Source organism: Phalacrocorax carbo, chromosome 3 (assembly GCF_963921805.1).
Source record: "Phalacrocorax carbo chromosome 3, bPhaCar2.1, whole genome shotgun sequence".
In the NCBI taxonomy this organism is placed as follows: Eukaryota; Metazoa; Chordata; class Aves; order Suliformes; family Phalacrocoracidae; genus Phalacrocorax; species Phalacrocorax carbo.
The window spans coordinates 112,368,814-112,395,301 of record NC_087515.1 but is presented as its reverse complement, the minus strand read 5'-3'; the positions used below and the strand labels follow the sequence as shown (position 1 = coordinate 112,395,301).

General features: G+C 41.3%; 1 protein-coding gene across 1 annotated transcript; it reads left to right on the top strand.

The window, feature by feature from the left end:
• YWHAQ (tyrosine 3-monooxygenase/tryptophan 5-monooxygenase activation protein theta) lies at positions 1–24,465 on the top strand. Its single transcript, XM_064448023.1, has 6 exons — positions 1–157; positions 1,276–1,660; positions 18,255–18,378; positions 20,883–21,046; positions 21,420–21,515; positions 22,580–24,465. The coding sequence occupies exons 2-6, from the start codon at positions 1,367–1,369 to the stop codon at positions 22,637–22,639; spliced, it is 738 nt and encodes a 245-aa protein (XP_064304093.1). The 5' UTR covers positions 1–157; positions 1,276–1,366; the 3' UTR covers positions 22,640–24,465.
• The last annotated feature ends 2,023 nt before the right edge of the window (positions 24,466–26,488 follow it).

The following is a 26,488-nucleotide window of genomic DNA, read 5'->3' as shown; positions in this document are numbered from 1 at the left end:
TGGGCGCGGGCCGAGCAGCGGGTAGGCTTGTCCGTGCCAACGCCCTTTAGCGCTGCCTCTCGCCGGAGACGGGAGCGGCTCTTTCTCTCCGCCACAGCCCCGAGCCAGGCAGCCCATCGGGTGCCGCCCGCCGCCCGGCCTAGCGCAGCGGACTCAGGTGAGCGCGATGCCGCGTCCCGGCGGCGGGGGCGGGTCCCGCTCCCCCACCCGCCCGCCCGTTGCCGCCGCTCTGCCGCCGCCGCCTCGTCCTCCATTTTGTGATGGCGGCGTGGAGCGCTCGGCGGCCGCGGGGAGTGAGAGGCGCAGCCAGGCAGGCCGCCATTTCGCTTCCCCTTTCTGCCCCGCCGCCGCGGGGGGAAGCGCCCATCGCCCGCCCTCCCTCCCCGGCGCCCCCCGCCCTCCCCGGGAACGCGGCCGCCACCAGCCCCCCGCCTTCCCTGGGGCCCAGACCCCACCCACCGCCGGGCCGGGGCCGTGGCCGCCGCGCCCCCCGCCGACCGCCGTCCCGGGGCTGGGGCCGCGGCCACTCCCGCCGGGGGCAGGCCCGGGCCCCGCCGCGCCCCGCCGCCAGGAGGCGAAGCCGGCCTGGTCCCCGGGCCGCCCCGCCCCGGTCGCCCCGGGCTGCCCCGGCCCCGCGGAGCGCGGGTGCCTGGGGGAGGCGGGTCCCGAGCCCGCTCCGCTGGCCCCGGGGATTAACCCCTTCCTTGCCTCCCCAGGGACCAGCTTCTCTCCCTCCCTTCGTTATTTATATTTTTTCCTGCCTGCCCCGGCTTTGGCATCCGCCTTTCCTCGGTTCTCGCCTTACAGGGCTTGTGGCACATGGGGGAAGGGCTTTGGTCAAGGCTCCCCAGGTTCGGTGTTGACGGGCATCCTTCTCCAGGTCGCCGATAGGCAGTATATTAATACATTCACGTAAGGCAAGGAAGAAAAGCAGGGTGAGGACAAAAAGTCTGCTTTCATGGAAAAATAGCTATTTCCAGCGCTTGGTCTTACGGCTGCCGTCCCTTGGCTAGTGCCAAGCATGCCTTCCTCAGTTGGGTTTCTAGGTCATGGCTTCCCTAGGGGTGGACCCTTGAGATGAGTGCCTCTCCCCTTAGCCCTGTGCAGAAAGGCAGGATGCTGCAGCCCGTCTCCCCACAAGAAACACCTAGAGATGGGGAAGGGGAGATGAGGCTTACTGTGATCCTTGCTTTTGGTGGGTTGCAAGGGGTGGCATAAGGTCGTGTTCTGTAGTGTTTTACCCTAGCATCATGGTTACCATCTTCCTTCTGGCAGGTTTTGAGGTGTGCGCTTGTGTCAATAGCGTGATACCCCCAGCTTCTCCTGCTTTTGCTACTATACTGCTCTTGCCCCACTGCCAGCCACCATGGATAAGACCGAGTTGATCCAGAAAGCCAAGCTGGCTGAGCAAGCTGAGCGCTACGATGATATGGCCACCTGCATGAAGGCAGTAACTGAGCAAGGTGCTGAGCTGTCCAACGAGGAGCGCAACCTGCTCTCAGTGGCCTACAAGAACGTAGTGGGGGGACGGCGCTCTGCCTGGAGGGTCATCTCTAGCATTGAGCAGAAGACGGACACCAGTGACAAGAAGATGCAGCTTATCAAGGACTATCGGGAGAAGGTGGAGTCTGAGCTCAGGTCCATCTGCACCACTGTGCTGGTGAGTGGGGACTTTTTTTTTCTTCCTTTTTTTTTTTTTAAGGGAAAGAAGTACGCTATTCATGTGTGCTGCTCTACTAGGGAGTAAGACTGGGAACTTGACTAGGGAATATCGTACAAAGTATGGTGCTGGGGTAGGGGAAGTCAGTGCAGTAACTTCTGCAACTCTTATGTGAGTTACTGTGAGGAGGAAGATCATCTGCACTATGCTATGGGCCCCATATGTGTAGAGGTATTTGAGATACACACTCGAAATTCAGTGTGTATTTGGAGTACATTTTTGGATGGAGTGATCCATGTGCAGTATTGCGCTAGGTAATTGCAGAGATGTTGAAAATCTAGCCTCGTGCCTGTTTGCTGTGGTTAGTAAGCTTATCTATTCATAAAGTAAGCTGGAAAGAAAATGAGAAAACAGCTTAATTTTTTTTCAGATCAGAGCTAATAAGCTGTTAAAGCATTTAAAGTAACTGGGTGTGCATTTCGTTTACTTCTCTTGAAGAAAAATACTCTCAAGGGGTCTTTGAGAGACACTGAGGATTTTTTGTTAATATAAAATATGATTTTATGAAGCAAGACACCTATATTGAAGGTAGGAGATGGAGACGTAGAAATTGGCTTTGTCATATTCAAGCTGACTTCTCAGGGGAATCTTTAAGATGAATTTGAAGTAATTATGGAATAATGTAAAGCTAAGGTGTGAAGACTGGCATGACACCTCAAGCCCAGGAATACATTTCTGTACAGGCAGCAGAATTCCAGATGCTATCAATAGCGAAACTGTGCTGCACTGTAGTGGGAGCTGAAGAGATGTGTGCCAGCACCGTGCAGGCTGCAGGACCCTGTTCTACATGACCAGGGAGCTGTGGCTGCAGGAAGCTGCATGTAATGCAGTAGTAATTGTGTGGCTGATAATCTTCAGTGGTTTATTTGTTCCCCTTAGTTACTTTTTTTTTTTGGTGTCTGGTATTGCTAAAATGAGAACAGGAAGAAGCAAGTCTATAAGGAAATAAACAATTTTGAGGTAAATGTATCCTAGATTGGTTTAGGAGGCCCAAATTTAAAGCTGACTGGTTTGGAAGTAACTGAATTTGCTCCTTGATTAAGTGTTCTGGCTCATGTACAAAGGAATACTTCTTTGGATTGTGCTGAAAATACCTATGTGCTTCCTTGCATGCTGCTGTCTAGGGTTTTGGGTTTTTTATTTTTTTATTTTTTTACTTTTATTACCTAAATCAGTCAAAATGAGTTACCTTTGCTTGAAAATCACTTAACTGATTCATTAAGCTAATATATTATTTCCTTAACACATTTAAGAGTCCATGTCTTCCAAAGAAGCTGTTTCTACCATTACCTGGGTAGTTAAGTTGTAAAACTTTCACCTTAGTGCTGTACACAAGTCACATCATTTTCACAGATTCCCATTTCCTGTGGCAACGGTTTCACTAGAACCTGTGTGACAAGAGTGCCAGCATTCATGCTGTTGTCACTCCTCTTGAGCTCCTCTACTCGGTGCCCCCCAGTTCAGAACTAACTTCTTGGGACCTCAACATAAAGCTCACTCCTCAGACTTTTTAACTTCTCAGTCCTTCTACCAAATCTAGTTCCTGTGTCTGGTTGCTGTGCTATTGTGACAAGGAGCTTGTGCTTCCCCAGGGAGATTGAACATCTCTGAACAATAAAGCCATTTCATGCAGAGTCTATACTGAAATTATTCCAGTTGCATCAGATGGTGAACAGCAGGTAATCTGGTAGCTGTGCTGACACAAACCTCTGATGTAGGGAAAACAAGCTCTTCTTGCGCTAGCTGAATTTTTCTCTGTATTCTAGTCTTTCTCTGTTCTCAGCAATGGCCTGGTTGGCTACTCTCCCCTTCTCGCCTGGAAGGCAGCAGGAAGTAGCAAAGACCGAAACCTACAGCTGTGCATGCTTTTCCTGTTCTGCCCTGCTGGCAAAGTTGTGCTTTCCTTTGGTAGGAGATGTCAGCTATCTGCTGCAAGCCTTCTGTTTTTTACTCTTCCTTTGAGGGCCGTGTGCAGTTACGTTCTGCTCTGCTTCTCTGCCTTTCCTCCTCCATCTACTACTCCTATGATCCATGAGTCAGCATCTGAGAGGTTGGAACTCTCAGTGTGCAGGCACTACAAAGAACGGGTTTCCTAAAGCTGAGCCACAAAGTGGTTTTGACTCCTTCTTCTTTGTATGATAATTTCTTTTTACTAATACTATAATAACTGCTTGTAGCTTTTTTAGATCTCTTCAGTTGAATCTGAGATGCTTTTTTTAATTGTAGGAAGGCAGCTAAACTGAAAACTGCTGGCAAGTAGTGTGGAAAGGTTGCTTGTCATCTGGAGTATTTGGATTTAGCTAGGGTGGATGTGTTGGGTGGAGTGTGACTGCTGTTAGTCATACTACTAACATTTTTTTTTTTCAGAAGGTTTATTTTTTATTACTGGTATGGCACAGCTTTTCAAAATGAAGTGTATCTGCTGTTGTAGAAACCTTAATTTAGAAATCCTTGTGCTAACATTACAAAATACTGCAGTTTTTTTATTAAAAAGGCAGCAACGCTGAATCTGCAGTTACATCAAAAAAAGTAAAGAATGCCTGAAGCCAATTAAGTAAGGTATTTTTAGGGTGTGGTTTGATAAGGAACTTAATTGGGATGCTTGTACTCTAGTGGTGATTAAATTTATGTTGAGATCTATATAGATAGATAAAGACATAAATAAAAATAAAACTTTTACTAATTCGTGTACAACCACCATCAGTGGTCACAGTAAGATATTCCATCTCATGCCAAGCAGCGAAGACATTTCTTTAACCGCCTGTCTTGCAAGTAGGAGTAGATGTGACCCAAACCCTTTTTAGCTGTTAATTTTATGACTGGTCTTTCAGGTGAGAATGGCCCTTTAACAAAGAAATGGTATGACTTTGTCAAACAACTTGCACAAATGTTTTATTTGAAAGGTATGCTAGGAGGTTTTATTGAAGCCCCTGTATTGATTAATTATTTGGTAATACAGAGAATTAATGTTGAATCACGCCTTATGAATCATAGTCGAAACTGTTCTTGAAACTGTCTTGCACTTTATTAAAGAAAGAGGTTGGCAACTTAACTTTTTTTCAAGGTAAAGGTGAACTATTCTGTTTCATATACTGTCTGAGCACAAAGTTCATGTTTATATTCTCTGAGTGGTTTCAAGAAAGGGATACTAGATAATGTAGAAGGGATGGGTGTAGCAGCAACTTTCACATAATTAGTGAAATAATGTGTGAAACTTCAAGGATGGAATGTAGAATATAAGACTAATGCTTTAATAGATATACACCCTGCTGTTTAGTGACATCAGATTTTCAAAAAGGTGACTTTTGAATTGGAACTTCTCTGGGGGAGCAGATCAAACTGCTGGGTTCTTTGAGAGTCTAAGTCCCTTTGCATAGTGATAACTTGTGTTGCATTCAAGCTCCTTGGTCCTTTAGAGAGAGAGCTAGCGTAAAGGAAGGAAGGTCATCAGCGCTTGCTTGGAAGCAGTTCACTCTTCACCTGCAACTTGAACATTCTTCCTTGTGCATTTGGTAGTGCTCCACATATGTTCAGTTTGTAGGTCCTGATGTTGGAGCTCTTCATAGAGCAATAGAGGTGAGATTTGATAACAACTTATCCACAGTTTAAAACTTGTTGAAGACGGAATGGCTAAAATCATTAGGGCTTGGAAACAACTGTATCCTCATGGTTACTTACTCCTTATGTCTCTAGCTGGAACTTAAAAGTTTATTTTAATAGGCGCTTTTTAAAGTTTTTGCATTGAAAACTTACATATATGAGGCTTTTCAGTTGTTCCCAAACATCTGCTTTTATTATGCCCTCTGTCAGCAGTTTTACATCACTCTGTCAGCCCCATGTTGGCCAGTTTTTCTAGAAATAAGCGAAGGCATCATGAACCTCTAAAACTGACCAACAGTGACACTACTTGTGCTGTTGATTCTTTTCTGTGCCCTGCAGTAGTGCCTGCAGTGAAATAGTCTTGAGCTGTAAGGTGTATCTTGTTTCAATTTTTACTGTCTTAACGTTGAGAGTATGTTTGTAAGTGTTTGATCTGTGAGACTGCAGTGTTAATTGTTGAAAGCATGTATTAGTGTGTTGCTCTTGCCAGCTCCCCCTTCCTTCCTTCCTCCCCCCTCCCCCCCCGCCAGGTTGCAAAGTTGTTACTACTTCTGCTTTGCATAATTAAGAAAAAATAAATGCTAATAAAACCAAGGGTAGAAATCTATGTCCACTTCTGATTTTTATCCATTTTGTAGATTTAGTTCTAAAGCTAATAACTTAAAAATAAACAAACCAAAAATCCCTGTCCTAGAAGGTAATGTTCAGAGCAGCTTTTTTCAACAGCACAAGTTCATAGCTTCACGGACAATGAAGTTGGTATTTTCTTGCAGTAGCAAGTAGATTCCTCGTGTCACCTAAAATATCTGCTGTCAGATAATGAATAAGCTTTGACCATAGCCCTGTTTTTTCCCTTCTGTTACCTTTGGCCTACAGAAAACAGAAATCTTTTTTTTTATTTATACATGCCATGTGTAATAAACTTTGATGCCAACAGAAAGTTGGCAGATTCAGTAAGTATCAACTTGATGCTGCTGTATAAACAATTTACTAGAGATGCATGTCTTGTCAATCCTTTTTGTCTGCTTTCCTATTTCCTGTGAAGGGCCAGAGATTATGCAGTGTTGTAGAGGTGAAATGAGCATCTGAGTAGAAGGATATTACAGTCTTTTGACATTGGAGGCTAATAGGATGCAGTTTTACTCTGAAGGTCAGTTGTAATAATCACATTAATACTACTTTTGGACTTGAATTAGTTGTCCCCATAGTGGTTGGGACAGTGTTTAAAGTATTGTTTTTTGCCTTTTGTAAATTAAAGCAAATGCTATTGACTCATCCTTTTTAAGTAACTTGACTAAAAGGAATAGCTACTTTATGACTGAAAGTCAGACCTTAGGTTGGGAATGTTACTTCTTGGCAAATCCAGAATTGCGGAGTGAATGTTAAATGAATGTTTTATTTTGGAGTAACAGTCATCTTTCTGATAAAAGGTAAGATGTGGGGAGACAGCTGATTCTCCTTTGTGTTCTTAGCACAACTTCTAGCAAATGTCAGTGTGTTTGTGATAAGAATTGTGGAACTTAATGCGTGAATCTTTTCTAGTTTAAGATTCTTGAAATTTAAATTCATGATCTGAACTTGGCTTATTCATAGCTGTACCTTCTCTTCTTACATCAGTTTTTGCCCTTTGTTAGAATCTGCTGCTGGAACACTACACTTCTGCACAAGGAAAACTGAATCCATTTCTAAGAAAGGACTCCCACTTGCAGAAACAAAGCCTGCAATGCCCTGAGGTTCTTGAAGTGGCTGAAAACTGTTAAAGCCTAACTACAAATAGTTCAAGGGATTCTGATGGTAGCTGGTGCCTCCATCCCATGCAGTCATTGCTTGCTGCCACCTCCCCCTGCAACTGGGTCCTGAATTTCTAAAACATACAGGCAAGCTAGTGAAGGATACAAGGTAAACAGCAGCAAGGTATTCTGTCTGAAGTTCTGAAAACTTGCGCCACTGTGTTGTGTGTGCAGTGTCATTTCCTTTTTTAGAAGCTGCTGGGGTGAGTTTAGATCACTGATGTGATTTGCATGGATATCTCCATGTTGAGGTAAAGCTGAAAATAGGGTTGACATTTCAGTTGAAAGTAGAAAAGCCTGAAGATCAATGGCTTGTCTGTTCTTAAGCTTCTAAGAAATTACTACCAGAGAATTGCATTTATGCAAAGTCATAGCTCCTAACAGGTGTGAAAGGCCTGTCCTGAATGTTAACATCCTGTGAGAAGCAGGATGTGGAGTAACTGAAAATACACAATTGTAATACCGATTCAGGTGACCAGCTGTTGAGAAAGATGAAGCTTTGGCTGCCCCAATCTCCAGTGTCAAACCCATTTTTTAATGAGGTTAAGCTATACATTAACCAGACTGGTTGTAGTCAAGGCTATTAGAGCTTTGTCTGTACTATACCTCAGTCCACTTGTGCATCTAAAATTATTAAATTTCCCAGAGGACATTTGCTGGTTTGGTGCTCTTGAGAAAGTAGGATGTGCTCACTAGGTAGAACTGGACAACAAAGGCACAAGTTCTGGTTTTCTGCTAATGCAGTGAAGCTTTTAACAGATTTTGCAAGTCACTGTCATGCTTACCTGCTAGACAGTTGTCTCGCAGGCATTTCTACTTCCTTAGATACGAATACGATAGATGCCTCTTGGAAGTAAAACATAGAAGCCTGTACATCAGAGAGAGAAAACTTGGTGAGGAAAGCACACACTCGAGCTTGAAGGTTATTAGTGGTTGATTTCTTTGTGATGGCACAAATAGGGATTGTTTAGCACATTATTAAAGCAGTAGGTTGGACCAATTTCTGTATGGGTGCAGAAGCTTGGTGTTCTGTTTTCAGTAATGGCGAATACTTGGTTTTCAGAGGAAGGTAGTGAGGAAAGTGGTAGGGGGAGGGCTGGTAAAAGCACATGGATATACTTTTCTTTGTAATTTTGGTAGGTGAAGGTGGGTGCTTGATTAATCAATGTTTTCTTATATCTTACTCCTTTTTTAGTTTTATGTTCTTGGTCTTTGGAATGATGGGCCTAGTGCCCCTAGGTGTTACTTGCTGTTTGTGTTTTAAGTGCTTTTTTTACTTGACAATAAACTTGAAGCTAATTTTATCACAGACTAACTAGGTAAGGTAAGTAAGACTGTTCTTGAACACGGCGTTTGTGGCACTTACTCCATATACCTCTACCGAGTTCATTGGCCAGATGTTTACGGGTTCCTCCTCATCCTTTCTGCTTCCCAGGGTGCTGGAACCAACATCAGAATATTCCAGCTAAGCACACAGCTGACTTGTAAGATTGTAATTTGCTAGTTCCCTCTGTACATCTGAGTAACAGTTCATGTGAACGGGGTGCTTAGACAGAGGAGGCAGTGAAAATAATAGAAGTGCCAAGTTTCACATCCTGTGGTTCTGTGCACCCACCAAAACATCAGATATACAGACCTATGAACTAGAAAGTCCTAAATTAGCTTTGATTTTTCCTTGTGCCTTTTTCTTAATTTGTTAAAGGAATCGAGGATTTGATTCACCAGTTTCTGATATTGATAAAGGTTTATTCCTTGCCCTAGCAATCTTTATTCTGTCCTTTTAATTTATACAATCCATCCACTGAAGTAGTTGGATAATAGGAGTCATGTTAGGCTCTGGAAACAAAACTTTCTACTTGCTCTGGGAATAAATTTTCTAAATACACTACATAGACTCTTATCAGACTGACAGCCTCATTTTTCCTGGATAAAACTTCTTCAGGAAGTTCTGTTGTGAAGTTGAAAACATTTCGCAAAATTCTTGTAAGCAGAAATTGTTTTAAATGGAAGTAGGTAGCAGGGCCTTAGTGAGAAAGTCAAGGCTCACTTGCTTTGAGAAATTTTTATAACAAGGTTATCTGAAGTGGTGGCTTCCAGTTTTTGTGACTTAAAGGTTAGACTTCATTGTTGTAGGTTGTCTCGTTTGGGGAATAACAAATTACTGGCACACTCCTAATAGACTGAATGAAATAATACATGGCTGGGTTTCCTTCAAGGTGAAGTTGGACAATGCAAACAGCTCTTCCAGCCGCACTAAGCAATGGGAAGAAAGTGCATCTGTTTCATTACCTCTCTGGATTTCGATGATTGTAGGGCCCCCAGAGAGCAGAACTGAAACAAGTAAAACTTCTAGGCCCCCCAGAGTTTGTTTATTATCATGAAAGGCTGGCTTTAAAAAATCAGTTATTTGCACAAGGGCAACGTACCTTCAACCCACGTAACCCCTCTGTGCTGCTGTTCGTTTTAAGTATTGTTAGTCTAGATATATCTCAGCCAGTCATTTAGTCATGCCTTCAGGGCTTTTGTAGCTGCAGAGCATAGAAATATTTTTAAATGCAAATTTTGACTTTTTTTGATTCTGTCATATTATGGAAGGTCACAAATAGAGGGCGTTGGAAGAAACTTTTAAGTAGTCAGGATTCTGAAAGGAAGAATTTTATGTCAGTAAAGCATTTTTACTAAGAGGAAAATAACACTTGAAGTATTTTGAGGAATTAGAAATATGGAAAATGCAGTCATGGAAGAATGTTAGAATTAATTTGAGATAAATCTGTCTGATACCAAAAAAATTTTCCTGAAAGCTTTTGGCTGTGTTGTATGGCCATTAGTTCAGCAAAAATTGCTAATTATTGAAAGGGGGAATGACTTGGGGCGAGGTTTTTTTTTTTTTGCTTGGGTTTTTTGTTCGGTGTTTTAAGCCTTACTTCTACATTTGGTGGGAGAAACTGGAAAAGTTTAGGCTCTTTCATAAAAACTTGAATAATTCTTTGACTTTCACCGTATTGTTCTTTTTTTTTTCTGATTAAAACCTATAGAAAGGAGAACTTGCATTTCCACACACTTCTGGTTCCTGGCTTACACAGTTCTTTGGGGACCACAGAACTTCTAACTTCTTGTTTTAGGAGAAATGTAAGCAGTGGATGTAGATCCTAGATGAAATTAATCTCAACCCCAGGTGGGAATAGTGTGGGCAGATGTGCTGCAGCTCAGGCTTCCAATGCATCTGTTAAGTGGGATTCCAGATACTTCATTCGGGGCCAATCCTAAATATTGACTGCCAGTTTTTAAAACTATGTAGACAAAGACTCAGAACCAAATGGAAAAGACGAATTAGGTCACCCTCTCCATTTCCATGCCAGGTACGTTTGTCTCTGCTTTTGACAGTGCTTTGTCAGGTCGTTTTAAGATCATGCCATTACTGGAAAGGCATTCACATATTTTCCTCAATATATAAACTGAAATACTAATGGTCTTAAGGGGTCTATATGAAAACTATTTAATGTTCTCCCGAAAGGAGCTGATGCATAGAGCTTGAATCCAGAAGGATGAAGAACTTATTTCTGCTGAACTACACTTTTGAGAGTAAAGTGATCTTACTGTTGCAGTAGGGGACTCTCCCTTTCCTGTCAAGAAAACAACCACTGAATGTTAAAACACACTTAGGTTGCAGTGAGTCATACTGTGGACTTTGGAATGACTGATTATACTTGAAATAATTGGTATTAAGACTTCTCAACTTACTAGATGATTAAAACAGGCAGTCATTTGTGAGTAGAAGCCTTATTGAAAGGTCTGAGCCTACACCAGTCATCTGTGCTGTCAAACACTTAGGCACATTTCATGTGTTTAAATTCACATTTAACAATTATATTAAGGGAACATGTTGGTCTGAGCTGCCTCACCAACTTCTTAGCTTTACTTTTTGACCACATTTAGGGCGGAAACTGTTTCCCTGTATGCTGCTTGTAGGTGTGTTTTCTCATATTGGAGCTGGATGGGCCTTCAGAAATAGTTGAGGTTGAAGAATTTTTCCAAGTATTTTGCATGCTGCAGCTGTGGCTGAATTTATGTAGTGTCACACACATCGCATAGCGTGCCTGCTGGATGCAAGCTGCTCATCTTCTAGATGGGACTGTGACGTGGTGAGTTGACTTGCTAAAAAAAGTGGTGTTGATGTGCACTCTGTGCATGTGCATTATTTTTAAGGAACCTTGTCTCAAAATAGGTTTATTTTGAAACAGTTTCTTCACTTGCATGTGATGATTAGGTTCTGTGGGGTTTGGTCGATAAGTGTACGCTGTTGTAGGCAAGTACAATGTTAAGTAAGAAGAGTTACTTGCTGTCACCCGTGTAACATCTGTTCTGGTGGCTAGCTTCAATACTCCATTTAAAAAAAGACCCACAACAAAAAAAACCCAAAGCACTTAAAAGCTCAAAATAGGGAACATTCAGTATTGGCTCAGGAAGGGAAGGAACACCTAGGAAACAGCAATAAAACTCAATCCAGTCTGTGTAAGACCTGTGAAAATCAGTACCCAATGGAATGGTAGCACTGCCTTGCTGGCAGGTCTGATGGGCACTTGGACAGCAGAGAGCTTCTGAGCAGTTGATTTGAAGTTCAAGCTGGTCTGTTTTCTTTTTTCTTAACATTGAGCTTTTTTCAATATGTGGTGAGGAGGAATATATAATTTTTTTAATATAACATACATTCATATTGATTAGTTTGGTCTTGCATCAAAAAAGAGTTATACTATAAAAAAGAGTAATACAGGAATTTACAACTACCTGAAAGGAGGCTGTAGCAAGGTGGATGTTGATTTCTTTTCCCAGATCACTACTGATAGAACAGGAGGGAATGGCTTCAAGCTGTGTCAGGGGAGGTTTAGATTGGATATTAGGAAGAATTTCTTTACTGAGAGAGCAGCCAGGCATTGGAAGAGGTTGCCCAGAGAGGTGGTGGAGTCGCCATCCCTGGAGGTATTTAAAAGACAAGTAGATGTGGCACTTCAGGGCATGGTTTAGGAGACATGGTAGTGTTGGGTTGACAGTTGGACTTGATGATCCTAGAGGTCTTTTCCAACCTTAATGATTCTGTGATTCTATGATTCTGTTGTATTTTTTTTTTCTTTAGATGCTTTTTGTGTCATACGGGTTACAGCCCAGCAGAGGTCTGTGTCTTAAATTAAAACCTGCAAATACAAGTTATGTCCCACAAACTGTTACAATGTTTGCTTTTAAAGAATAACATTTAAAATCATAGCCTAAAAGCTGAAGATTATGTTGGAATAGGGGTTTTAAACAAGTTAAAGTAAGATATATGGGCCTTAGGCCCAAGAATATTGCTGAAACAGTCTGACTTAATCAAGCTTTATATCGACTGTACTCACAAAACTCCGTGCCAGCAATTTTGAACATTGGCACACTCTTCCTTGCTAAAGATCATGCAGCAACTTAACCAGTTTATATTTATGGGGGGCAAACTTTTGGAAAGCATTGCTGCTTATGATGGTTGCTTTTATGTTGGTTTTCTTCCTTCTGGTGGAGCAAAAATAATGATATACCGAGTTGGTGAGAAATGCAAATGGCAATGTAGATCAGTCTTTTAATAGCATAACATTAAATAACTTGATGCTGGTGATGTGACCCAAACATGTCATAGGTGTTGATGTCTGAGTGATGGTGGCATTGTAAATGTTTTGAGTTACTTCAGTTCACCACATTGAGAACTTCTGTGGGTACCTAGACATGTGATATCTTTAGCTTGCCTTGAAAATTGACTTTAAACTACTTGTGATCAGTAGGTAATCTCTGGAGCTGACCTGTTTCATGTTCATCCTCTGGTATTGAACAGATGATTGTGAAAAATATATCTGTTAGCTAATGGTACTGGAATATATGCAAAGACTTGTGTATTTGCTTTTCTTATTGAAGTCCAATGCTAAATGGGGCAAGTGCTGAAGGCAGCTCAAAGGTCAATTTGATATTCAAGATTGTTTTTAATTCATCTTTGGTGTGAAGATTCTTTATAGCTGAATACGTGGGAAGAGAGAACAGCACAGATCAGATAATGGTGGTGTTTTTCTGCCACTTGAACCTACCACATAGTTAAATAGTACAGAAAGTATTTAGTGTACTCTGCAGTTGAACTTGATGTCTCAGGCTTGCTTTTTAAAATAGGTTTAGATGTGGGAGTTTGGTGGGACTTTCTGTTGTGATGTCAGCTTTTAAAAGAGGGAGTTGTCATGAAAACAGGTGACAGAAGGCACATGTGGAGTGGGACTGATACACGAGTTGCAGGGGACGTGCGTGTGGTGTATTTAAGGAGAGGCTGGCTGGATGCATACAAAACAAACAATTACGAAGGAGCTGTGTCTTCAGGGAGCTTCTGTGTCTGTATCATGCACTCCAAGTATGGCTGGCATATTCCTTCAGGGCTTGCTTTTCATAAAGCTGAAACAATGGGGAAGTGATGAGAGCAGGTGAATTAAACTTAATATTTCTGGCTCAGGTTAACTGTGATGGTCTGATACTATAACCACAAGTTCAACCCTTGTTCCTGCTTAAGCAGAGGGGAAAGGACAGTTAGTCAGTTTTGAAAGAGTAAAACTGGAGAAGGATCCAAAAGGCAATTGAAATATAACTTTCTCTTGGCCTTAAAGGAATAAATCTGCTGATGGAGAGAAAAATTTAAAAAAATTTCAACTTTAAAGGGGGAAGAAGTGGATTGCTGCCAGGCTCCTAGCTTGCTCCCCATGGCTCCTTCAGGCAGTTGTGATATGTTCCAGGGACCAGTACCCCTTTGTTGCTGGCATCACTTCAATTGATAAATAAGCTTGCCTTCTGTAAAAGGGGAAAAGAATATCATATGTAAGATATGATGCTTTTAGGATGGCAAGCGGGTAGAAATAAATTGAGGTGGATGAGCAATGCTAATGAGAGGTGGTGTGGGAAATCCTGTCACGCTACAGGAGGGCCAGCAGACCACTTGAGAATAATGTATCTGTGTGTGGGAAGTAGCAGATACCAACCACAAACTGTCACAGTGCAAGCCTGTTCTAATCCGACCACACCGGGACACAAAGGGTCTGGCTTGAGGACAGACCTCTGAGTCTTCATACTGCTAGTGGTTCTGAGAGTCACCCACTAAGAGGGCAGGCCTGTGGCCAGCACCTCGAACGTCGTGTGGCTTCTCGTGGCAGCGTCTGAGGTATGTTTGATGTTGTAGAGCGTGTAATTGCTGGTTGTTCAGGTCTTGGTTTAGAAGGTGGTAAGAACAGTCACAGTTCTTAATGATGGTGGCAACTGTATTTTGATCCAAAACTTTCTCTGACCAAAAAAAAAGTGATGGGCATGTTCGCTGTATGTGAAAATGGGTGGCAGTCTACTGTATTGGCTGGCTTCATCACTGAGTCGTACCTGTGGTGGTGCCTGACTCTCTGTAGGTAAAACTGATCATAGTAAATGTTGAAGTTGGCTGAGGTGTGCTTCATTGCTCAGGCTGCCTGTATTCATTTTACTTACTATCAGCTGATGTTTAAAATGAGGCTTCCTGGCTAATTGGTGTCTGATGGAAAGGTAGAAAAGCCCAAGTGGGGAGGGAGAGAGGACACATAGGAAATCTTGAGTTCTCGTGGCTATTACTGACTCACAGCAGTGTAAAGTAAATCATTTAGCTTATTGTGCTGTCTGTTCTCACTGCCCTGCCAACCTTTTGTCTGTTAGAGGGAGGGTGAGATGCCTTCCAAGAAATGATGATGATGTCCTGAGATGAATGGCTTGCTAAGAGTATCAAATACATTATTGATTTGAAAGATAATGTCTGGATAGATCAATAATTAGATTTACTCAAAGTCTATTTGTATTCCGTTCTATCCTACATAATTCATACATGAGATCTTGTTCCATTTAAGGCTATTTAAAAAAAAAACAACTAAACCAAAACAAAAAACCCAAAACCGGATACGTGAAGTCCAGAATGAGGACGCTCCACCCTAGCAGATAGAGGCGCAGACTTCCCACTTCTCATGTGCTGTGGCAAGGATTAGGAGGCCCTTGAGTTGAACTGGGGGTGAGACCTGCTGCTTGGGCAGCTCAGCTCCGCCAACCTAGTGTGTTGTGAGTGTCTAGGAAATAAAGCAGTGTAAATAACCCACTCCTTGCTGTCTGAAAAACAAGAGTTCCTTCCCAACATGCACTTTTTGCTCTAAGTTTCTCAGAAATCTGCACAGATCCACTGTTTTGCAAACCTGCATAGTGAAGGCAGCACTTCAAGGATGCACTGACACACAGGCTGCAGCGCTACATACTTGCAGTAGGGCTGGGGCCGGGACAGAATCCTTTTGTGCTCCTGGAAGGAGTGTGGCCTACCAAAAAAAAAACCCCACCCCAAAAAAAAAAAACCAACCCAAAGTGGGCATTAATGCCCTTGGGAATGTAGGTTTGAAGCTCAGTTTAAATTAGACACCCTAAAGCTCTCCTGTAAACACTATTTAGCATACAGTAGATTCCAGGGTGTTAGTATCCTTAAATTTTAAGCAAGCCACATCAGTTACACATGGTGCTCTACTGCTCGAGCTGCCTCCAAAGACAGAATTTTGTAGTAAGATCAGTAATATTTTTTGCATACTAAGTTTACAATAAATTCTTAGGTTTTGGAAGGCATGAAAGAAAAATGCCTGTTTGTTCCCATGTTGATGTAGTTGTAACATCTTGAAAAGTTTTATTTCGGCATTTAAAAGAAAAATCAAAGATACAGTTTTGTCAAATCTGCTTTAAAGACCTATGCAACTTATCTTTCTTGGTTGTCTGGTCAGTGCTCCTTAGACTGTGGCATAGTTTTTTCACATCTAATCTGAGCACATGGATAAATCATATCTCTGCCACTTAATGCAGTCCTAACCTTGGGATGGCCTTTAGAGGCTGGTAGTTAACGCTTTGATCGTGACTGATTTAAGGAACCTTTCTAAGCGTAGGTGTATTATGTGTCAACTTTTATCATTCTGAGCAGTTTCTTGTAAAATCAAACTTCTGTGTTAAACTTGAGGTTACTGCATTGTCGTCTCTGAGACTTTGGTTTGTGTAGTGTTGTGCTTTTATGGCTGGCATTGACATCTGTCATAGGAGAAAAGCATCAGGAAAACATTGAGCCAAAATGTGAAGAAGTTCTCGTTGCAGAAACCTGTGGGGTGGGAATAACTCATTCTAAAATGGGAATGAGTCATGCAAAATAACGGTATTAATGTGGGGTTGTATTACCCATCTGCCTACTATGTCTTAACTCTTGTTTTGAAACACACCTAAGATTTTACTGCTTTCACCATAACACCAGTGAAGTGTACCATTCCACACGCTTGCTCAAGCCCTTGCATGCTTCACTGTGTTAAACTGTTAACACAAATTCCCTGCTTATCCCTGTGCCATACTAGCCAGTGTGTAGTCTTTGGCAGTGGTCTTCCAGCCTTGCAAAAAGTCCCAAAAATGTCTGTTTCTGATTCAGTAAGTGGAAGGATATGTCAGGCTTGGTATCATCTTACCCTCCTGCTGTTTTCTCTAGGGTGGTAATAAGAGTGCTTGTAACTCGTTATTATTTCTTAATGCCCTGGTAGGGGGAATCTCTGAAGGAAGCTTGTCTGTGGAGCTATATGCAATATTACATCCATGGCAAGCACACTGTGTGGATGCAAAAATGTGTGTTTTCACCCAATTGGAAGTCCCTTACCTCAGGTGTCTGTTTAAAGTAATTGCCAACACCTCAAATGGACTTGGAATGAGTAGCCACTTTCAGCTGTATTGCTCTGCTACTGTTCATTATTAAAGGAAGTAATAATGGTATGGTGGTATGCATAGGGAGTAGGTTTATGTCTAAAATTAGCTCATTTTGATTATAATGCTACAGTTGCTAATTAAAATGTTATGGTATTTTTGCCCTGAAAGGTTACAGTTCCTTAAACATTTTCTTTGTAGCTGCTTCATGAATTTGGATACGTGTTCTTGTAACCAATCTGACTTAACTAGCCACAGTTTGCAAGCTTTGTGGAAACTTTTGGCTGGTTTTATGACCTGTTTATTTTCCAAGTAACTGAATGCAGATCTTTATCAATTAAATTCTTAGTGTGAAATTGCTCTGAGTCTTGTGAGGTTTCCTTGAGTCTATTGGAGCTTATTCACATCTTCCATCAACTCCAGAGAACATGGGTTGGCCGTGGTAATTAGTTGGGTGAAATAGCCGAGGCTCAGGGACAAGGTGGTCAGCCAGAAGCTGCTTGCTCTCTCCTTGTCAGTTCTCTGAAGCACCCCCTTTGCTGGGGGGGAAAATGCTGTACTACTCTCCTTCACCCTCACCCTTATCCTGGAAGGACTAGGAGGCCTTGCAGCCTTGGAGAGACTTATCTGCTCTTGCTGGAGGCTTGTAAACCTTTCACTGTCCCTCTGGTTATCAGGTAGGAGAGCTGTGAAGAAGGAAGTGATGTTAGCCACAGCTCAGGGTGTGCTAGAGAGCACTGTATAGCTCTTCCCATTCCCAAGAGCAGCAGGGCAGGCACGAAGGATGCCTCCCTGCTATGCTGGAGCAGGTGTTACTTTACAGCCTTGTAAAGGGCTGGTACAGTTCGGTGGGGCTGGCTACCGACTAGATGGGTTCAAATCCTTAGATCTCTCTGGTAGGCGGGTTGGAGATTCCTTATTACAAGTCTAACAGATGCAATTTATAAAAAAAAAAATAGTAGAGCTGTTTTTCTTGTGAAGTGGGAATAGGTTCTTATTTATAAATGACTTTGAAACTTTCTGCAGTGTTTCATTTTTCTAGTAAAAGCTTACTCATTTGTAACAACGTTTTTGAAGTGAGAAGTACATATCCTGAAACTAAACTTCGTCCTGAAACCATATGCCAGTAAACCTTTTCTTGTTACTTTTTCTGCAGTCCGATCGGATGGCTGACTGATCATCTTAATATGGTCTCTAGCTTTGTGCCTGTAGACAGTTTGTTTAAATATGCATGCATCTATCTAAAATGCACGTAAAACCCCCTTTTTCCTCATAGCAAACATTTGAGTCCATCCAAACTTTCTGGAATGAAGGAAAATAGAATTAACTTAGTTGCAACAGTGTATGTAATATGTCAATGTCTGGTTTTGTTGTTGTTTCAGGAGCTGTTGGACAAATATTTAATAGCTAATGCAACTAATCCAGAGAGCAAGGTATTCTACCTGAAGATGAAGGGAGACTACTTCCGATACCTTGCTGAGGTTGCCTGTGGTGATGACAGAAAACGTAAGTACCGTGTGGTTTTTAGTTCTTTAATAGCTAGTGAACTTCGGTTTTGGACCATGAGCAAGGGAATAGTAAATGAAGTACACGTGCTGGTATCTTGCTCTGAATTCATGTGAGTTAGCTGAGTGGGAGTAAGTGCATTTCAGTTGGAAATATCCAGTGTTCATATAGATGGAGAGTAAAATTCTGAATAGGCCTTAAGCATAGTATGTCAGGGAATTTTAGCTGGTGTTTCTGTCACCTACCCTAAACTTCAGGATAGTTGTTCCATGATGCTTATTCAGAGCTTCTGGAAAACAATTTAGGTCAAGGTCTGCTAACATACTTCATGTTTTTTGTGTGTATTTCTTTACTCTTCCTCACCAACTTTATTTTAGTAAACAGACCTCTGCAACATTTTTTTACTCTGTGATGGAGTCCTGTTGATATGTAAGTTTTACAGGGTGAAGCAGACTTCATGGTGGTCACCTAAGCGACCTAAAGAAGCAACAAAATGACCTCGTCAGTACACCCTCCAAAGGAGTGTGAGCTGTACTCTGGAATGGTTGATGTTCACAGGGGTAATACTGTCCCTGTAATTTTAGTTTGCCCTTTAGGATCAGGCAGAAAAGGCCTGGAAAACTTCACAGCTGGTACTGTCACTTGATACCGGGGATCCTGAGAATAAGGAATGTTCCTAGAAGTCAGAACATGTGCACAGGTGGTTGTAAGTGCCTCAGGAAGCTCTTCTGGGGAGGATTTTAACCCCCTATTCAGAGGATGTATTGAAATAAGTATTAGAACTGTCTTGCAAGGTGCCCAGATACTGTTGTGATGTTAAAAACTCTTGGTAGGGCATAGGCTGGTGATACATTTCTACACAACAAACTAAAATTAGTCCTGGAGTGATGCCGTGACACAGAAAGGAAATGGACTGTTGGAGTGGGCAGAGTGCTGAAGTGACTGTCCTTTTGGGCTGGGCACAGTCGGTATCTGAGGGGTTGGAGAGTTTAAACCGATTGAATTGCAAAGGGGGAGGGCAGAGCTGATAGTCACTTAATCTCCTTGTACTGTAAGACCATTTAAGTTGAAAGATATACAAAATGGAGTAAAAGTCTTTGCATTGATGATGAGCTGCATTCAGAAATTCTTAACCCTTTGTCTGATTCGAATGGCAACAGCAGGTCCAAGTGTAGCAGAGGCAACTTGTCTTTGGCTTTCACAAAGATAATCTGATTTATATTTTGTCTCAAGCAACAGTCACAAATCTGTGGGCTTATCTGAGCAGAGAAATGCCAGCTTATCTGGGCTAAAAAGACTGCATTTAAAGTTATGCATGCTGATATGGGTGCTTACTGTAGAAGAGGGACTGATTAATAACCTTACTAGCAGATCTTAATGTTTTGCTGGGAAGTTATAGCTTAAGTGTATCACCATGTGAGAAGTCAAGTACAACATGTATGCAAACTTCTAGGAGTTTTACTTGAACCTCTTCTGATGTTCCACCTCTAATCATCTGTTTATTTTCTTGGCTTCAAATATATTTTATATACTTACAAGCTATTTTATTCCTGCATTTGCTAGGTTTTTTGCTTTTTCTCATTTTCCCAACGTATTAATAGTGCATTAGCACACATTACAGTGTAAATACTGAAAAACCCGAGTCTGTGTTGTGACTTTTGGACACTTAACAGACTTTACTTACCAAACTCTTTTTTTCAAGCACTTTCTAGAGCAATTATGGTATTAGCTCCCTCAGAGAGCTGTATTCTGAGTTCTGACAATGGCCTTTCTCTTCCTGTGGTCTCCTTCCATTCTGCAGGAATGTTTAGGGTGACTGTTGGCCCTTTGGTTGTCTGTCAGAAGAGAATCTGGACTGGACTATATGTAGCACTCTTAAAGTACTTTTACTCTGGCCTGGTAGCCTCCTTTCTCTCTGGTATTTCTCCCAGTTATTTTGGGCATGACCTTGCGTGTGTTTATCTTGACCTGTCTACACCCAATTTCTGGAGGCAGACTTCCGGTTTTTCAGGAACATGCACTAAATGCCTTCCAAACTTCCTCAAGAACAAGTAGGGCTGTACAGACAGTAGCCGCCTTTATTCTGTGCACCTGCCTCACATGAGCATGTCCATCCTGTGTGAGGAATGAAGCAGGGGCTGTGTAGAAAAAGTAATGCACAATTGGCTTTTTGTACCTAAAGTATCAAAAGCCACTGAGGTAATATAGTCATCTTGGATGTTTGTATTTATTGACTTCTCTGTGTTTATCTGTCTCTTGAATACCTTTGCTCTGTAGTAGCTTAACTTGCTCCCTGTGTTTTGTCAGTGTGGCAGCTGTACTTAAAATGGGTTTAAAATCATTACCTTGATTAAAGTAAGTGCAGCATTTCGCTAAGAGCAGGCTTAAATAGAGGACTGTTCAGTCTCCTACTAATGGAGTACTTAAGTTTGGTTGGGGTTTGGTTTTGGTTTTTGTTTTGTTTTTAAGATATGACTGCTTAACGTTTCTCATTCTTTCAACAGAAACAATAGAAAACTCACAGGGAGCTTATCAGGAGGCATTTGATATCAGCAAGAAGGAGATGCAGCCAACACATCCAATTCGCTTGGGTCTAGCTCTTAACTTCTCTGTATTTTATTATGAGATTCTCAACAATCCCGAGCTTGCCTGCACACTGGCAAAGACAGTAAGTTACTTTTTTCTTCTGTATGCCTGCAGGGAGAGTAGAAGAGAGTTTATGCTTAAAACAATATGAATTATTATTTCCTAGAGTTTATGCAGGAAATGATCCTATTTAATGTGTGCGGTTTCCAAGGTCATATCGTTAGTGGGATTAAAGGGCTACAAGCAGGCTGTATTTACAGTGTGACTTAAATTTTCAGCAACATGGCAAGCTTTTATTATGCCTTTATTATACTTCTGTTTCAAATAGAGCAATTCAGGTCACTAACTTCTAATGGTGATTTTTTTTTTTTTAAGCTACCTTTACTGATAGGTTTAGCTTCTGGTTGTTTAATGATCAGTTAATAGAAAGACTAAAGATGGTTTAATTATTCTAGGCGTTTGATGAGGCTATTGCAGAACTTGATACACTGAATGAAGACTCATACAAAGACAGTACTCTCATCATGCAGTTGCTTAGAGACAACCTAACAGTAAGTTACCTTTTTACGTGCTATCTAGTTCTGTAACCATGTATTTCCTTTGTGATGAAACAAAACCCTTATTTTGCTCTAGCGCAAAACATAGTGCGGATTCAGGCTATTTACCCTACTATACCATTTCATAACTTAGTCTGAATGTAGTGTAAGTTGACGTCAGCAACTTCATGCTGTGTAAGCTAGAATAACAGCTTGATGATCTCACATTCCTCGGTGTTTGCTCGCTTTGTCAGTGGAGGGGGAGAAGGTGCATTCAGCAAACTTCACATATAAGATAGGACAAGGAGTCAAAAAATAGTATCAGGGATTCTTCATCAAACTTTTTGATGACTACCCCAGAAACAAAACATCTTTCCTGTTGTACATCCAGTGCAGCCTGCTTTATTCAATTTCCTGACTATCATTTAAAGAAAAGATGTGGAATGTCAATGCATTAAGAACAAAATCAGGTGATGTTTGAGTACGTATTATAATGATTAACCGTTTAAGAAAAGTGCCTAATGGAACCACTAGGTACTATTAAAATATGTACCTAAGACAGTTTTTTAGGGAATATCCTCTCTGGATATTCACTGCATTTAAAATTACAGCACCATTTATTATTTTGCAACACTCCTTTCGTAGAAGAGTCTCTTATTAGCACTGTAAAATGCTTAGCTTCAATAACCAAAATGTTAATCGTCGCTTTCAGGATTCAGACCACTGCTTTTGAAATCAATGTTACTCGTGACACTACCATTCAGACTTGTTGAATGATCTGGGATGGGTGATGTAGCTCGCGATTAAGCACAAAAGCCTGGGCCTGTTTAGACTACTGTCTGCTCTGCCTCGCGTACCTGGGGCGCATAACTAGCTGTGCCCTGTGCGTGGGGGACTAGTTCCAAATACCTCTCTCTGAGCAAGTACTGGAAGCCAGGGTTGTGCAGATCCAACACACCGGGACTTTGTAGACATCCTTACGTCTAAGCTGTTATCATGTCTGTACAGCCCGTAGTGGTCCCTTTTTGGAAGTAAAGCCGCGCTTCTGAAAGCTGACACTGTTTTTCTTTTCTTTCTAGTTATGGACATCAGACAGTGCAGGAGAAGAATGTGATGCTGCAGAAGGTGCAGAAAACTAAACTGCACGTGGGGCGTCATTCTCCCTTCCCTTCTCAAGAAACCTTTTTACACGTCTCCATTCCTTATAGCTCCACTTGGATTTCCTATAGCAAAGAAAACCCATCCATGTGTATGGAAATCAATTTATAGTCTTTTCACACTGCAGCTTTGGGAAAACTCCATTCCTTGATTTGTGTTTGTCCTGGCCTTCCTGGTGTGCGGTTACTGCTGTAGAAAAGTATTAATAGCTTCATTTCATATAAACATAAGTAACTTCCAAACACTTATGTAGCGGACTAAAGTGTACCTGGTATTTAAAAACAAGTCTGAACCAGTTCCTGCCAGTTGACTGTGTTTTGTATGCAGTAAGATATGAAAATGTAGTTAATTGCAACTAAAGAGTGTTCCACATAGCTTTTAATTATCCACATTCCCTTCTTATTCTGCAGGGTTTCCTTTCCATAATTGACTTTCACATGCTACCATGTATTCTTTTCAGTAGGAATATGGAAGTATCAAGCAAGATCAAGTTGAGCATTTCTCATTTGGAAAATGACAAATTGAGTTGCTTCCTGTATCATGTAATACAGAAGCTTGTGTGTTCAAAAACGGGCTTCTCCTAATCTTCAGTTGCTGCTGTTTAAGTTGATATCCCTTCCCGATGGAAGTTCACTTACGCTCCTGCCTTTGTAGTCCTGGTATTCACTTTACTATGTATTAGAAGCAGCATGTTACTGCCGGAGTACAGGCAGTGCTTCTTGGCAGACTAAAGTGCATGTCATTTCTTAATACACTGGAATGGGAAAACCAATTGAAGTTCACATGTCCAAGTATAAAATTTAGTACTTTTCCATGCAGGTTTGTGCACATGTGAGAAGGTGTCAAGTTTGTCCAGTGATTGTTATTTAGAGAGTTTGGACCACTATTGTGTGTTGCTAATCATTGATTGTAGTCCCAAAAAAGCCTTGTGAAAATGTTATGCCCTCTGTAACAGCAAAGTAACATTAAATAAAATTACATTTTATAAACCACTTACTGTTGACTTGTAACAATTCCATGTAATCGCTTAAGGGCTAAACTGAAACGTAGGCATCTTGTGCTGGAAGTGTCTTTCTCAAATCTAGTGCATACTTTTAAAAAGTCTGCTCTTAAATGAAATAATTTCATCTTTGAACAATGTGCATTTTTTGAAAATATCCCAGATAACTTGCATAGGTAACCTGACATGTGGACTTCTTAGTAACTAAATATACTGAGCTAATGGCTTCACCTTAATAATGACCTAAGAAAAAATTGACAATTTCTTGATACTCTTCCATGGCTTGCAAATTTTCTCATCTAAGTTATACTCTTCTTTTTTTGTAATCTCTTGGAATTCGCCAAACTGTCCTGCTGTGTTTTTTCGCTGATGGTCACCATATTGTTACAGTATTCCAGCTACACTTTTAGAAACAGAGGAATTTGTCCTGCTCTGGAATGTTAGTTTGTGTGCTGCCACATCATAATCTGCTTTCTGTTGTTCTTAGACTGCTTTTAGTATTACTGTTTCCCCCAATTTTTGGAGCCTTTTGTAGTAATACGTTGCTCTGCCTTTTTGCCCCCTCCCTTAGTCACTTAAGGTTTTTTTTTTTGTCTTTCCTAAACCTCTACCTCTTAGTTTCCCATGTTGGTGGGTTTTTGAAAATATTTAACTCCTATTAGTGTCCTGGCTAGGCAGGATATGAAAAAGGACATATTACTCGTCCTTGCAGGCTTCTGATGGTACACCTTCCATGTTTGTGTTCATTCTTTGAGTGTGCACAATTGAGTGTTCCTACAATAAAACTGTTCAGATTATGTGCTTCAATTGACATGCATTGCTTTTTTTTTTTTAAAAAAACTGTATCAATTCCATTTTCTTCATGCAGTCACTTGGAATTGCTGTCAAAGTATTGTGTGGCAGGATTCTACATAAACTCATATGCTTCTTAACTGGTGTTTTGGTTTCATAATTTCTTCCCCTCCCCCATGCATTTCTTATTGAGCCTTTGTTTCACGAAGGGTTTTAACTCCGAAGAACTCTCGTTCTCCAGGAAGAAAGTTTCAGTGCTGAGGGTTAGCAGTCAGCTCTACCTGCTCATCAAAGATTTGCTTTTTTGCTGTCTTGCAGTACACTGTCAGCTAACCCCGTTCTCTTGTTTCCTTCCTTTTGCAACTTGTTCCTAAGTAAGGAAAACTGAAAACTCTCTTGACATTACATGGCTTTGTATCTAGATTATGGCTTAATTTATTAAATGGTCTTTCCAACATCTATCAAGCCAGGCAAATTCTAGCTGTCACTTGTTCATTGCATCTACATTTTGTGCAAAAAGTGAGTCTCAAAACAGCAACATCAGCTCTTGAGTTTTAATAATCCTGAATACTGCAGCATCATATTTTCTCAGACTGTTACTTCCAGAATTTGGCCCCTTTTGTGTGTTGTCTTGGAGGGGGAGGGAACAAAAGGTGTATGGGAATAGCATGACGGTACAAAAAAGGAATAGACTGTAATTCCCTAAATGACTTTGCTTAGTCCCCCCCTCCCAGGTAAATGCCATTATTAGTGCAACACCCAGAGTAATTAGGTGCATGCATGTGGTATTACTGTTCCCAGCTCCAGGAGCTAATTCGCACTTACATGCTGCCCCACCTCATGTAAGAAAGAGGACGTGCCCCACAGCTTAGGAAACGCTGGACAGACTAACATCTCAGATCCCAAACCATGCTTAGTCTCTGCAAGCCAGACTTAAAATTGACAATACAATCCAAAACACCTCAGGATAACAGTAGTGTCTTGTTAGATTAAGGATGGGATTTTTGTACACTGATTATGGTTGTATACAGTAAATCCTGTGGGGCAGAGTTATTGTCTTAGCTGCTACAATGAATTTTAGAGTGGTACATTAATCGTTTCAACTTCCTTGGTAGTTTCAGAATATCAAGAAAAAAGACAGTTCTCACTTTTCTGCCAGATGGGTGGTGGTAGTAGAGATGGTACCTCAAAAGAAAATATTTGTGCGATAGCTCAGTTCAGTAAAAGAAGGAATTTTGTACTTAATTTCTCAGGATCTTTGTTGAAACAAATAATGTTAACAAACACAGGGGTTTTTCCCCTCTTCTCTAAGCCTAGTTGCAGTATTCTTGGTGTGATAGCAGGCTACCTGTCATACCAGGAGGCAGATTATTTTGTGATTGTGTAAAACAAATGGGACACTTGCTACTTTGCACCTGATTTCCTGTTGTGCGGTACAAAACAGTGTAGGGAGGCCAGAGTAAGTCTGGGTTTGGGTTGGTTTTGGGTTTTTTTTTGCTTTTTTGGGGGGTATTTTTGAAAGCTTTTTACTTAAGACACACACACAAAGCCAGAAGAAATAGTGATTTGGGTAACTAGAATTTACATGAGCATACAAAATATCCTGATGTTTCAAATGTTAGTGTGGTTTTCAAAGAAAGATACTAAATATGTCTGAGAAATGGTCTGATGCCACCTAAAATTATCTTCCATATCAAACCAAGAGGGCAAATTGGGCAATAAATCATCATAGAAAGGAAAAGAACAAAATTTGAAGTTTACTCCCAACATTATTGGAAGACTCCAACCTTGAAATCCCAATTCCACAACTGGAATCCCAGACCTCTGTAACAAGAACTAAGTGCCCTCTTTTGTGTGTAGGTAGATGACACAGCTGCTGAAAGCTCCAGCAATTACAGCTTGGCCAGCTTTCAGATGCATAAAATGCCAGTGTGGGAAGGGTGAAATGTTAGTACCAGTTCTGGATCACTGCCATGATATTTTCCACTACGCTGTGAAGACTAACTTTCTAGAGGAACGCCTTTGTTGTCTTCTGCCA